General features: G+C 38.4%; 1 protein-coding gene across 2 annotated transcripts; it reads left to right on the plus strand.

Annotated features, from left to right (window-relative positions):
* Nucleotides 1-5,019: 5,019 nt before the first annotated feature.
* FGF8 (fibroblast growth factor 8) lies at nt 5,020-15,312 on the plus strand. Of its 2 annotated transcripts, none has more exons than XM_077257073.1 (5): nt 5,020-5,902; nt 5,994-6,030; nt 7,690-7,870; nt 11,154-11,260; nt 13,803-15,312. In XM_077257073.1, the coding sequence occupies exons 1-5, from the start codon at nt 5,871-5,873 to the stop codon at nt 14,079-14,081; spliced, it is 636 nt and encodes a 211-aa protein (XP_077113188.1). In that variant the 5' UTR covers nt 5,020-5,870; the 3' UTR covers nt 14,082-15,312. The 2 variants fall into 2 exon arrangements, with proteins under 2 accessions (XP_077113188.1, XP_077113189.1); XM_077257074.1 differs by having other exon boundaries at nt 7,723-7,870.
* Nucleotides 15,313-15,897: the final 585 nt, after the last annotated feature.

Here is a 15,897-nt window from a genome sequence, read left to right on the forward strand (position 1 = left end):
TGCAGGATGCGTTTTTTCCCCATTGACTAACATTAGCGACGCATTGACACACGTCGCAACCGTCATGCGACGGTTGCGTCGTGTTGTGGCGGACCGTCGGCAGCAAAAAACGTTGCTTGCAACGTTTTTTGCTACGTCGAGAACGTCTTTTCCAACTGCGCATGCGCGGACGGAACTCCGCCCCCTCCTCCCCGCACCTCACAATGGGGCAGCAGATGCGCTGAAAATCAGCATCCGCTGCCCCCGTTGTGCAGTGCAAACAACGCTAGCGTCGGTACGTCGGCCAGACGCACTGCGACAGGCCGAGTACGACGCTAGTGTGAAAGTAGCCTAACGGTGAGTGGTTCATATCTGCTCCAGATCAATTTCTCTTGCGTTTCTGCTGATTTCTCTGTGCGGATTTTGCTCATAGATTTTCATTAGGTGCAGAAAATCCTCTTTGGATTTTAGAGTATTTCCACAGTGGTTTCGTTCCCAGGATGAGCGTTTGGTGAGTTTTTGATGTTGCAGAATTTCTGCTCCATTATGTAAATGGAATAATTTGTATTTTTTCATTGCATTTTTTAATACTTTTTTACGTGTTTTTATCTAGTTTTTTACGCTGCATTTTTCGTTTCCGCAGTTGAAACACACTAATAACGGAGGTGCATTTTTTACTTGTGGATTTTTTGTATCTAATGCAAATCTGCGGGAAGAAAACTACACATAAAACTCAGCGCATCCACAGGAGAAATTGACACTTTGCGGATTCGAAACACGCACCGCAGGTCAGTGTACGCCGAGCAGAAAGAAGCCCAGCGGGCAGGAGATTTCTATAAATCCATCCACTTTGCTGGAACTGTAGGACTCTGCGTTTTTAACTTAGTGCAAATACACAATGTCAAAAAATCACCAAAAACTAACTGTAGACACATCGGTCCGGTACGAGAAACTTGGGAAATGTAGGGGGTTTGCATTGGATTCCGCACTGATAGTTACAACGGACACACAAAAATTGGATGAAAATTGGATTCGGCACACTCATAAAAAATGGTCTTTTTTTCCTCCTACCTATAAAAAGACATCTAAATGGGCCCCACTCCTTGTCTGTGAGTGGATGGCCAAGGAACAATGGTTTTCATCTGTATGCAGAAGTATGAGGTGTTTTCTAATACTGTCCTGCACTGCCAATAATGGAGCTGTGATATTACTCACCTCCATGTGTGACTACAGTAGGAGCAGCCTTTGTGCTCTGGAGCCCATGGCTTGAATACAATGAGGACAAGGCATTTTTATGATGACACCATCGGACTTAAGATGCCTGTAATGTTTGCCCAGCTCAATGAATATGGACAAGAAAGAAACCGCACTGCCTGTCCGGCGGTGTCTGGTTTCTGACCTCCCGGCAGGGGGGAGAGCGGCTGCTAACACTTCTGCGACCGTCGTGTGGACTGAGCCCGAGCACAGCGCGGCCCGATGTGGATTTGGGGAGGGAGGAGGAATTTCGTGTCTGCTCCTCCATGTCACGGCCCCATCTGCATGTCTATGCCGTTTAATGGACAGGCTGAACAAATAGTGCAAAATGGCTTTGATTTGCTAAACAAATCACCTTGTCCTCCAATGTGCAGTCTGAGAGCAGCTCATAAGGGTTTAACTAGTTCTAGGTACAATGACCTGACAGCCAGGAGTGCAGAGCTCAGAGGTGAGGTGGGGACAGAGAGATGGCAGAGATAAGGGAAAGCTAGATAATGCACAGATAAGAGATGATACATAGGTGATAGATAATAGTAGATAGATGATACATAGGTGATAGATAGATAATAGATAGATTGATAGATAGAGAGAGAGAGATAATAGCTAGATAATGTATAGATAATAGCTAGGTGATACATAGGTGATAGATAATAGATAGATAGATAGATAGATAGATAGATAGATAGATAGATAGATAGATAGATAGATAGATAGATAATAGATTGATAGATGACAGATAGATAGATAGATAGATAGATAGATAGATAGATAGATAGATAGATGATAGATAGGTAATAGATAGAGGGAGACAGAGAGAGATAGAAATGGGATAGATTGATAGATAGATAGATAGATAGATAGATAGATAGATAGATAGATATAGATAGATGATAGATAAATAGATGATAGATAGTTGTAATAGATAGGTAATAGATAGATAGAGAGAGACAGAGAGAGATAGATATGGGATAGATAGAGATAGATGATTGATTGATAGATAGATAGATAGATAGATAGATAGATAGATAGATGATATATAGTTGTAATAGATAGATAATAGATAGATGATAGATAGATAGATAGATGATAGATAGTTGTAATAGATAGATAATAGATAGATAATAGTAGATAGATGATACATAGGTGATAGATAATAGTAGATAGATGATACATAGGTGATAGATAGATAATAGATAGATTGATAGATAGAGAGAGAGAGATAATAGCTAGATAATGTATAGATAATAGCTAGGTGATACACAGGTAATAGATAGATAGATAGATAGATAGATAGATAGATAGATAGATAGATAGATAATAGCTAGAGATAGATGATAGATAGTTGTAATAGATAGGTAATAGATAGAGAGAGACAGAGAGAGATAGATATGGGATAGATAGAGATAGATGATTGATAGATAGATAATAGATAGATGATAGATAGATAGATGATAGATAGATAGATGATATATAGTTGTAATAGATAGATAATAGATCTATAGATGGAGAGATGATAGATAGATATTAGAGAGATGATAGATAGATAATAGATAATTATAGATGAAGAATGCATTCTACATAATTTGCATTTCATTCTTTTTTATATATATATTTCTATACGTTTATTTGTTTATGATACTTTGCTTAGTAATTTGACATGCCCTCCATAAATAAGACATAGTTCATGTATGAGTTTATACAGTAGGCTTCTCCCTGGCATTGCTCATTGCTGACCGTCCCTTGCTAGATGTAATGCCCCAGTGTCAGGCTGCTGTGACATCGGTGCCACCCGGATCATTACGAGCTTTGCTTCTGCAGGTAGTGCCGGTCCCAGGGGTGCAGGCCGGGGAGAGGGGCTGTGACCTGCCGGTGCTCACTGTAACCTTTCAGAGAGAAATCCTAATCCAATTAATCCGTCTGGCAGATTTCCATCCAGGGCTCCTGCAATCCACATAGTGGTGGCTGCGGTGCGCACAGCGCGCCCCGGAGCAGCTGTACCTGTCCGCCCATCACCCTGCTCGGACCCTCGGGCTTCACACCCGGCATGTTACCCTGGCTCCTTCCATGCTGCCATAAAATCCATTAGCACTGCTGATGGCGCAGATAATCTGCCGCTGCTGATGACTGATGATCAGGTGTTTTCTTGGATCAAACACGAGCTTAATCCAATTAATTGTAATCTTGTTGCAGGATTCCCTATATAAACACTCGCACATCTCCATGCCACTTACAGAGACAGTAGCTGCAGAAGCACAACTTCGTTTATATGGTGAAGATGTACGAGTGAGTTGCTGGTACTTGTAGTACACCAATTAAACTCTTCCGCAGTGATCGATAGCTATGCTATGCTGTCACTTGTAGTCTATCAATGCTATACAAATCAATGCCACATTTGTTTATTTCCAGATGTTGAAGCCCAATGCTCGTGTGTTGCTGGTACTTATAGTCCTTCAGAGCCCACACGTGTAAAAAGTGTGCAATGCAGGAGAGGCTGGTGCTTCTAGTTCTTCAGCAGCAAAAGGCTGGTACTTTTAGTTCTTCAGCACCAGTTGTATGCAAACTACAGAGCAGGAGAGGCTGGTACTTTTAGTTCTTCAGCACCAGTTGTATACAAAGTGCAGTGCAGAAGAAGCTGGTACTTCTAGTTCTTCAGCACCAGTTGTATACAAAGTAGAGTGCAGGAAAGGCTGATACTTTTAGCTCTTCAACAGCAGTAGGCTGGTACTTTTACTTTGTCAGCAGCAGTTGCATACAAAATGCATTGACCAGGAGAGACTGGTACTTTTAGTTCTTCAGCAGCAGTTGTATACACAGTACAGTGCAGGAGAGACTGATACTTTTAGTTCTTCAGCAGCAGTTGTATACACAGTACAGTGCAGGAGAGGCTGGTATTTTTAGTTCTTCAGCAGCAGTTGCACACAAAGTGCATTGGGCAGGAGAGGCTGGTACCTCTAGTTCTTCAGCCGCAATTACATGCAAAGTGCATTGGGCAGGAGAGGCTGGTACTTTCAGTTCTTCAGCAGCAGTTGCATACAAAGTGCATTGGGCAGGAGAGGCTGGTACTTTCAGTTCTTCAGCAGCAGTTGCATACAAAGTGCATTGGGCAGGAGAGGCTGGTACTTCTAGTTCTTCAGCAGCAGTTGCATACAAAGTGCGTTGGGCAGGAGAGGTTGGTACTTTCAGTTCTTCAGCAGCAGTTGCACACAAAGTGCATTGGGCAGGAGAGGTTGGTACTTTCAGTTCTTCAGCAGCAGTTGCACACAAAGTGCGTTGGGCAGGAGAGGTTGGTACTTTCAGTTCTTCAGCAGCAGTTGCATACAAAGTGCGTTGGGCAGGAGAGGCTGGTACTTCTAGTTCTTCAGCCGCAATTACATACAAAGTGCATTGGGCAGGAGAGGCTGGTACTTTTAGTTCTTCAGCAGCAGTTGCATGCATGACATTTATACAGTAGCTTGGCAGATAGTTTATGATTGTCTGCAGGCGTTGTGGTTCTTGTAGTCCCCCAGCATAGACTTCCCTGTTTTGTATCATGTCTATGTGATTATTTGAACCTACCACACACAATGTTACATAATAATCACTTGTCCCACGCAGCCTCCTCGTGCACTTGCTCCTCCAGAAGCTGAATTTGGTCATTGGTGGATTTTAATGACTTCCATAACTCCTGAGTCTGGCTGAGGGCATCCTGTAACGCTATAGATTTCCAAGGGGCTGGTTCTCCTGGTCCATCCTCCCACATTTAACCCAGGATAGATGAGAAGGGAGTTTGACATTGGAGAGCTCAGGACAAGAGGAGGGACAAGAGCAGATTGCCTGCGATCATTCCACTTAGTGCTCAATGAGACACCAGCCAACACTCACACACATTTACACACTCGCACACAATTCCACCAGGAGCTCCCAAACCACAAGGTCCACAGCCAGGTCCTTCTCATTAGCTACAAGGTCTGAGCTGTGCTTCACTCATCAAACACTTCAATCATCTCACACAACAAGAGCTGCCTTCTCATCCAACACAACGTCATTTGCTTCCAGAGAAGAGGAAAAAAAATATGATCCTCCCAAGAAGCTCCTTTTCCCTCAGTTATTCAGAGTTTGGCTTTAGTTTGCTGAGACCTTCACACTGAGTGGCTCAAGCTGACAGCGCAGATCTCCAACATCTCCACTTAGGACGTCCCCTCTGAGGTCCCATCTGCGAGCGGCCACCCTTGAGAAGACTTGGACATTTGTCATCTCATCCCAGTAATTCTTGGAACCAAACTGAGAGTTTCTTCCTTAGTAGCAAGCACTAACTTTATTTTTGGAAGGTTTCTCCTGGACTTTGCAGGACCTTGGACTATTGCTGGTGGCTTTGGAGCTTCGCTGTTTTCTGGGGCTTTCTTTTTTTGTTTGCTCTTACATGTCCCTGGTGAATCTGCAGTGCCTGCCTCGGCTGTGATCCTTTGCTTTCCCCCCTGCATCCTGGACAGGGAGATGGGAGGAGGAATCTGCTGGAGCTCCTAGGACTTAGCAGCAGCACTGCACCTTCTTCTCCCACCACCAGCTGCCTGCATTACCACTGAGGAGGACCTTCCCTTGCCAAGCAGCACAATAACAATCCCAGGGAATATCCTCCTGTATACAGCCAGGAGCTCACCATGCTCTACATCACATCAATGCTTGGCTACCTGTGAGTATATACCTGATTCATCTCTTCCATCTCCCTATATATTGCATTAGACACATGTGTCACTTTCCTCCTTCTCTCTGTATTTCCCCAGGTTGATGCACTTGTTTGTCATCTGTTTACAAGCTCAGGTAAGAATCATTTTATAATCCTATTTTTATAATGAGTAGCATTTATTTAGAACATAGTAACCGTTGATCATAATGATACATTAATATAAATAGAGTGTTATGTAACAAGTAGCTTTAATCATAATACAATGAACCAATAATGGAGGGTGATAGTAATGATACAAGAATAATGATACAAACAATAATGATACAAACGATAATGATACAACAATAATTATACAACAATAATGATACAAACAATAATGATACAAACAATAATAATACAAAACAATAATAATACAACAATAATGATACAAACAATAATAATACAACAATGGATACATACAGTGTTGAGGAGGAAAGACAGCATAGATTACTAATAAATCAAAATGCAGCACTATACATTAGCTAATAACTCGCCCTGTCAGCCCACTTTAATCCTATTTATTAATAATTGGTTGGCAGCATGTTTCAAGGTCATAGCAAGAACTACAAATGAAGTGTCCCGCAGATACTTTTCCATCTAGATATTGAATACTTGCATTCCCTAGAAAAAGGCCTGACACCTCTATTAATAGAATTGGGTTTTACAGTTTTTGCAAGAATACAGGTGGTCATCACATGGGTGGTGGGGGGCTTAGGAGCCGTATGCCATTATTGAGCGTATCCCCATGCTGCTGGCAAACAATTCTTAGACATATTGTCCATATTAAGTGCACTTAAGGAGATAGGAAAAAAATCCAGAAAAAAAAAGGATTTGTGAGGTATGGAAGTCAAAATCTTTTGATTTGATATGGGGATTTCACTAAGAGCTCCCTTGTCACCCATACACGTAAATCCGAATCTCCCTCACATTTGTTGAGTATACATCTTTATAAATGTCAAAGACAAGAGCAATCCCTTCTACTTCCATCGGAGCTTCTTCTTTTTTTTTCCTCTTTTCCATAGCCAAAGGGAGTATAAATCTCCAGCAGGATGGTTTGCTTAGCAATCTGCCAAATTTGTCACAGTAGTCAATGTGGTTTTCTACGCATTATTAAGATAAACACCATGGCTGTCCAGTTTTAGGAAGATGCTACTAATATATATATATTATATAGTCCTATACATAAGCAAATATCTATATATATTCCGAATACATGAACTGACACTTGTCCTATATCCACATGCATTATAGATGGATAGATAGATGGATAGATAGATATCATGCATGTGGATATTGGACAACTATCAATTAATGTATTGAGAAGTTATAGAAATATATGCTTATGTATAGGGCTATATATATATTGTTAATTATATCTACTTGTTACATGACGTTTATATATATTTCATCTTGTAGCACAGATGAGCGTCACTTCGAACCATCTGATATACTAAGTTTTACATATACCTGCTGCGTTTTTACCTAGAAAGATAAATGACGATTCAGTTCTGCTACATCAGTAATCTATTTACATGATATCCGCTATTTGCAGAGTATTTGTTATAGTTTTTATTTACGTTATTACATAGCTATAGTTCTATAGTAACCATTACAATGGATCTATACATACATTTATTCTGTTCATGCCCTGCACGCAGAATCGTACACTATAATCTAATATAGAGTGCATTCGGGCATCATCTAGTTGTACTAAGATATACAATATAATAGCTTGTTTTATGTATTTCCTAAAGGTAACTGTTCAGTCCCCACCTAATTTTACACAGCATGTGAGGGAGCAGAGCCTGGTGACAGATCAGCTGAGCAGAAGGCTCATCAGGACCTACCAGTTATACAGCCGCACCAGTGGGAAGCATGTGCAAGTACTGGACAACAAGAAAATCAATGCAATGGCCGAGGACGGGGATCCACATGGTAAGAACACTTTTTTTTGGTGAGGGGAGGGGGGTGAGAGGTCCGGCTTTGGGCAAAACTACATGGAAATTATAACAGGACACTTACCATGGCCTATTTGTATTGGTAATTTTTGCATCGAACGTATTCACAACATATAGTATTTATGGTTTTCCGAAGAGATTCAAAACATAGAACCCTAGAGAACAATGTGTCACATATAGCACTGCCACATCAGTAGTATTTTTTATGTGTTTATCCCATCATTGTATTTAATACTGATAATACCCCTATTAATAATATCATGAAGCTAGAAAGCGACCATGGCTCTTCCGTGTCATCATCGAAAGATTTCTCCGTTATTGTGAATGAGTTCCCCATAAAGTGTCCGATATCTAAAATTGGTGCTTGTCTTAAGAGATCGTATAACTTGCCTAAGGGTCGTATACAAATGCTTTTTTGGCCTTGTAGCTTTGTTGTTTGTGATGCCAGAGGGCATTTTCTTTCTCGCCAGTTTTCCATATAGAGAAATTTAGAGCAAATTGTAGTTATCTCTAGCAATCCATATAATGATATAATAAAAAGGGTAATAATAGTATAGAATGTATAAATAGAGTTATTTTAAAATAGTAATATGGGAGATTACTTGTTTCATATATTTTTTTTGTTTCTAAATATAATATAATAATATAATATTATTATAAAGCTTTATGACATATTCATAGGCCTAAAGTATAGAGTCAGGTGTACAGGCCTGTTCCTTTAAGTGGAAAGAGTCAGAGATAGTTTTAGCTCTCGAAATTTTGTCAATGTGAGTCATAAATATAATGGACAATTAGATCCCATCCTTTGATGTAGGCTTCGCTTTTTCCTATGTTTTTGTTATCCATAAATCTCCGGATTGTAGGAAAAGGTTTGCACTTTGCAATTATAAAAATCCATAACATTTATAAGACTGAATGGAATAAAGGAATTTGGCGATTCTGTACAGAACATAAGCTTGGCTAAGGATGGAAAAAAGCAGAAATATATATATTTTTAAAATCTATAGACAAATTATTACCAAGGGGAATAAAATAGTTCTGCAAGGAAAATCCAACACTAGACGAAGTGGACATAGACAGTCTGGTAGAAAAGGGAGGAGGGGAAATAGTCTATATACAGACATTTCCCACAGCAAAATTGATTCATAAAATAAAATGTAATTTAGACAAAAAACAGAACATTTCAATTCAGGGGGAAGATATTTCAAGATGGGGGGGCGGGGGCGGAAAACAAGGAAACAAAAAAAAATCTCTATAATAAATATATAGACAAACACTAAGAGGGGGTTATGAAGTATGATATAAAACAGAAAAAGAACAAGCATTTTCTCAGATGTAAAGGTTTAAGAAAGTTGTAGTCTGTAAACGTTAAAGAGAGGTTCAAGATTGTTCTATATGAATCTCTAGAGAGACCCCTAATGTCTGGAAGAGCCATTAAAACTCTTCTTACTTTCACCTTTTTTAACATTTCCTGAATACTTTCTCCTCTTCTCAGTGCAGTTTTGGGATCAAATGTGTCTCACTGCATTTTTTCTGCATCTACGTAGCTACTTTCCTTCAAAGTTTCAGCTCGAAACATAATTTTTCTGGGATAAAGCTGTCACTAGAGCAAAAGGATAAAAACGAATATGCTAAGCTTTCCAAAAATACGTCTCAAGACCCTTAAAGAAAAATAAAAAAAAAGTTCAATTATTTACAAATCATCCCAAAAGAAAGTAAACCGGGCATTGGTTGTAACTGTATATTCGAGACGTCCTTTTTTTTTTTTTTTTAGCCAATAGTCATGTGATGTGTTGTGTTTTGCTTTGAAAGTGGCTCAAATCCGGTCAAGCAACATTTTCGAGGGGCTTTCTTACCCCTTCTTTGTATGGGTTTAGTCCAGAGAGACCAATTTCCTTTCCTATAGTAGGAGCATGAAATTAGGTGTCAAGCCCTATTTAGTAAAAGAGATTAATGTGAGTAAATTCTGTCCCCAGAGTTGTGGACCACATTGGCGCTTTATGGGAAATGGAACTTTTTTGGGAGGATTTACAAATATATAATAAAAAATAAAATCACAGTAGCAATATTATAGCTGTATCTTCATCTACATGGTGTTTTGTTCATTTTTGTCCCATACAGTATAACAATATATAAGACAGACGTAGATAACAATCAATATCCTGTACTGGATCTCTAATTGATTTTCCTCCCTGCTCCTTACTAAAGAAAACTGTCTTCATCCTACCTGTCTATCCTTACTCTAATGAATGAAGACTCGCATAGCAAGAGGCATTTTTTTTATTATATTTTATGCTGTTTAATGGCAGCGTTACAATTTTTGATTTTTTTTTTCAGTCTACACATACTTACCTTAAAGTAGGAGTAGTAAAAAAAAAAGAAACAACTAAATAAAATAATAGAATCTACAGACAGTTCTCGATTCACTGTGTGGGTAGATACAAATGTTAAAGTGATCACGGCTCGACCAGTCATTGGGGGATTTAATTTTTTTATTATTTTTCTGTAGAGGGGAAGTCGGAGAATTAAAATGATATAAAGCATACAATTCGAGATAGTTTTAGTCTCGTAATTGCTCATGCAGTTGGGTATTATTTTTAGGCCATAGCATCAAAGACGGCAGTAGGAGCATGTAATATCTATGAACAGAGAGACTTTTTTTTTTTTCTCTACTGCATCGACCCGAAATTTGCATAGTCAGTCTGAACCACAATCAATGTCTGGAAGTAAATCAATATGGCTCTTCGCACAAGGGTTAGGCAAATTAACGGGCATTTTCTATCCTATGGTTCTCAAACTCATTGTATACATTAAACCAGAAAAAAATGTGGAAAAGGATTATTTGATGGATTAATAAATATACATGTATGAACAAATATGTTTGAAACTGGAAGTATTCTTGTAGGCGATGAGTCCTCCACTACGATTGACGTTGGCTTAGATGGAAGATTTTACCGCCTATGATTTTCACTTGACCTTTCAATAAATGACAGCCAACAACCGTAGCAGATATATATGACTTTATGATAGGCATAGAAGGTGAGATTCCATATGATCAGAAGGTCAATATATACCTAATTATAATATTTAGTTAATTGTCTTGTATTCTGTAAAACAATGGGAGTTTCTCCTCCTTGCACCGCAACGCAATTCTCAATGTCTACGTCTTCACCTATAGCAGGTGGGGATTTTTTGTAATTCCGCCCCATTGACACTGTAAAAGTAAATTAACTTGTTATTTCTTTTCTTTGTCCTTTCAGCCAAATTGATTGTGGAAACAGACACGTTCGGAAGCAGAGTCCGTATAAAAGGAGCCGAGACAGGTTTTTATATCTGCATGAACAAGAAGGGGAAGTTGGTTGGCAAGGTGAGTCAGATTTCACACCGCCACAAAATGTTGTCATATTCCCCCCACTGAGCTGAAAGGACTTGGAAATTAATTTAAACATAAAAGGAGGCCATCGGGGGCGAATATTGCAGTCAAGAGGCACAGAGGAGGCGCTGATTAAAAAGACAGGGGGAAATGCACGGTAGTAAGATCGTGAATGCAATTTTTGATCAAAAGGTGCAAGAGAATTGGGAAAAAGAAAAGAGTAACAAAGATGAGATAAAAGAGTCAAAAGGAATAAAAGCTGAAAGGAGAAAAAAGGGGTGTTTCAAATTCCATATATCTTATTTAACAAATAGCCAAATTGCTTTGCTATTATGTACAATTACATGCTACAAGTATTTGGAATGTTAAGACACAAAGTTCAGGCTGCCTCATCACTAAGCCCTGAAATCTTCACATTAGTCATGGTTGTTCTTTAACACCCAGAAACCGTTCCGAGGGGTCCTTTTAAAACTTCACTTTCAAGCCATTATTGGTTCTAAAGATGTCTGCTACAATGAGGATTTTCATTCCTCGTATTCACTGTTATTATGTGGGGTGAGGGGACCCGGCCTGATCAAAGTTACTACGCCCACTGCCTGCGCATACCTGCTTTAGAAATGTTTTTCCCAACCTTTATCCACTTCACTAACTGACAATGACTTCCTGGCAGTTACAGTGTTACACGGCCGCGGCTCATATGAACAGCCTGTATGTCATTAACCACCCATCCTCGCCCTGCTCCTTGGGTCTTGAGGCTTATTGAAAAATATTTGCTTTGAGACGATCAATTGATGGTTCAAAAAAAGAACACTTCTGTCTTCTCCAAAAAACAACCAAAATCACTGCATGTAAAGAATTGCCAAAACTTGGCTTCTGATTGGCCGCCTCACTGACATGTGACGTCATTAGCGGTTAGAGGAGATCAGACCCTAGGGACTCCAAAGAGAGTCTGGCACCTCCAACATTAAAATTAAGCTACAGTCATGTAAAGTACTTAGCCCCTATAAAAAGCATACCTGTAATAAACCTTTTACTACTTTAGGTTTGCATAAAAACTTTTTATTATATATGCAAATGAGGGACCTTTGGTGCACCCTTGGGGCGGCAAAGTGCTCAGTGGACTGCTCTACCCCTGAACTAGCATCCTCTACACCTCCCCAGCAGTGCTTGCTTGCCCCAATCAGTTTATTGTCTTAAGACCCGAGCACATATTGTGTGAATTGAATCCGCAGCCCTGCATGTTCACAAAAACACTGGAGGAGCACAGCGAGGGCGCTCATACGCTGTGCCAGTGCGGGTGCTCTCTGATCCCTCTCTCCTGTCTGCAGTGGTCGCTCGCTGCACCGAGGATCACACTATAGTGGGCACACTCTGCAGGTTGGAAAAAGGAATGAGATCAACATGTTAGGGCATGTTAGGTTAGGCTATGGGTTGAACTAGATGGACTTAAAGTCTTCCTTCAACCTTAATAACTATGTAACTATGTAACTATGTAACATTACAACACTGACACTGTGTCTTTGTGCACTTTCTGGGCTCCTGCAGTGTTAGTGTGGGTGCGCGGGGACAGGAATTTTGCTTCATGCAGCGCTCAATCTGAGTAAGCAAGCGCAGCATCTAAGTGGAGGTGCGGAAGATGCTAATTGAGGAGACGGAACGGTGCAATTAACCATTGGGGACACCAAAAGGGGCACCGAGTATCCCTCTTTTGCATATGTAATAAAACTTTTTTTAATATAAAAGTAAAGAAGTGAAATTATGTTTTTTTTTGGGGGGAAGGGCTAAGTATCCAATATGACTGTATAAGTGGTTTAATTTTAGTTTTGGCGGTGACCCCTAAAATAAAAATCCATGGTATCTTGTGTTACTATGTCAGTGAGAAAAATGGCAAAAATGTAACCCCATAATCTTTATAAATGTATAGTCCCCGATTAAATTCTAGATATGTCATTGAAATAAGAATACGTGTAGAGAAAGTGCATTAAGCGGGTAAGAACAATAAAGCTGGTAGGACTGACCATGGTACAGATGACAATAGCCATAATGGTCAACATCTGGCCCATTCATTGCTGTAGAAGAGTCTCGGCTTGATAATTTTTCAAAACACCAGCAATATATAGGAATTATATAATGGACCTGTAACATAAAGTTTTATTCTTGTAGAAAAAGAATAGATAAAAATCAAGGGCACCGATATTATTGCAGTTAATACCATCCAACACAGTAGAAAAAGTAACATTGCAGTACATTAAAGATTGATCTTCCCTAATCAATTCTGTGATCTAATTCTCTTTGCTGTGAGTCATACGCTAAGTCAGTCAGCCATAAAATATGTCATGTCTAATTAGAGGACAAATAGTATATAAAATAAATATCTACGTGCTTTGTGTGACACTAAGGGTTACAAATTAGGGAAACGCAAGTCTCAAGCCTTGTACATTGGTTTATTCCCATTTTCGATTTTGCATTTTTTTTTTAATTATAGGTATATTGTAAGTATATTTTATTTATCATGTTTTTTATTTCTTTTTTTAAGACAAATGGAAGAGGAAAAGATTGTGTCTTTACCGAAATTGTCTTGGAAAATAACTACACAGCACTGCAAAATGCCAAGTTCGAAGGGTGGTATATGGCCTTCACTCGTAGAGGACGTCCTAGAAAAGGATCCAAAACAAGACAACACCAACGAGAAGTTCATTTTATGAAGAGGATGCCAAAGGGCCACCACACCACCGAAGCTCATAGACGTTTTGAATTTATTAATTACCCTTTTAATCGGAGAAGTAAAAGGACTCGATACTCAAGTTCTCGGTAGGAACTGGATCAAGGTCCATTCCAAATTCTGCAGACTTTAAATATAGACTACTCTATTCTAATATAAAGTAAAAAAAAGAAAAAAAAAGGACACCTGAACTAGTTGTTTTATATATAAATATACATATATATTTTTTTTGTTTTTACAGATGATTTATTTTTTTATTCTTACAAGACTCTTTTTTTAAGAAAAAAATAAAAAAAAGAGAAAATGGACTTATAAATAAAGTGGACTCTTCCTATAGATCTTAGAATTTTTTTAATACTTAGAAAAGATATTTTAGAGGAGGACAAACCTGGGACCAAAAGTGCTACTTACTGATGAAAACACTTAACCAAAAACTCAAGACTGACAAATAAGACAGGTGTAAGAAGACCATTATGGAATAATTGATTTTAACATATGTTTTCTTGACTATCCATAAGAGCTGCTTGCTTTTTTTTTTTTTTACCTACATCTTTTTGTGATCCACTTTTGATACTTTTGTCGTGAATTCTGCAAACGAGGACAAACCGTATTTGTGCTTGACATACAGAAAGTGAAAACCTCAAGACTTGCAACTAAATGTTGGTAAAACGGAAACGCATCCCAGAGGTAGAGATCAGTTGTAAAAAAAAAAAAAAAAAAAAAAAATAGTGATAAAAGTAATAATGTTATTATTTTTGGAAACACTGTACAAATGTCAGTTTTCTGGCAAATACCTTTATCCTTTTTTTTTGAGGATATGTGTAAATATTAATATTAATGATGAAATATTTATTTAAATGTGTATTAAAATTTGTACTAGTAATTTGTGCTTACGTGTTTCCTTTTATCTCTGATTTTCTATTCTATTAGTCGACTGAAAGGGAATTAATTTTAGGATCTAACTGCAGATAGAATAAAATTTGTAACGATGCTTTAAAAAAATATATTAATAATTTTAAACACTTTTTTTTTAACAAGATGGATCAAATAATAGTCTTGAAACAATAAACTGATCATGACCATCAATGATCACCTGTCATCTGTGAGCAGCACCACCACTGGTGAAATTAAGTATTACACTGTTCTCGTTGAAATTAGTAGACTGGCTGTGTGATACTTGAATCTGTTGGGTTTTCCCAAAAAAACAAAAAAAATAAGTACACACTTTGTAGGTCTCTACTCCTCCACTAGCTAATATATTAGAGTCCTAAACAAAAGGGTTGTTGGTTTACAAAGCTTTATAGGGGTATTCCCATTTCCAAGATCCCATCCCTATGTGTAGTTAGTGTAGTATTAATAATAATATTAACAAATACCTCCAATTAGCAATGCAGCACAGTTCTTCTATTTAGCTATGTTTCTTACCCCATGTGCAGGGCATTGCAAGAGCTTAGAAATCCATGGTTACGACTACTAACAACTAACTGTAACTATATTAGTGATCGTAACCATGGATACCTAAGCTGCTGCAATGTCCTGCATATGGGGTAAGTGACATTGCTAATCAGAAGAACTGTGCTGCATTTCTAATTGGAGGAATTTGCTAACATTAATATTATTACTCCTAATACATATTGGATAGGATTTTGGAGATTAGAATACCCATTTAAATATAAATTTAATATAAATTGTGTTATCTCTATTAAATGTTCTGCTAGGTTATATATTTTGTAAACCAGATAACCCCTTTATATGTGATGTTATATTGTACCCCGTTATTGGATGTGGTAATGACAATCTACTAATTCTAGGGAGAAAATCTTACTTAATAGTCAATGATGTAAAAGGAGAAAGCACGTAGTGTACGTCTGACTTGTGAGAAGTTTATATTTGGTTACTTTCTTAGCAT

Source organism: Ranitomeya variabilis, chromosome 4 (genome assembly GCF_051348905.1).
Source record: "Ranitomeya variabilis isolate aRanVar5 chromosome 4, aRanVar5.hap1, whole genome shotgun sequence".
Taxonomy (NCBI): domain Eukaryota; kingdom Metazoa; phylum Chordata; class Amphibia; order Anura; family Dendrobatidae; genus Ranitomeya; species Ranitomeya variabilis.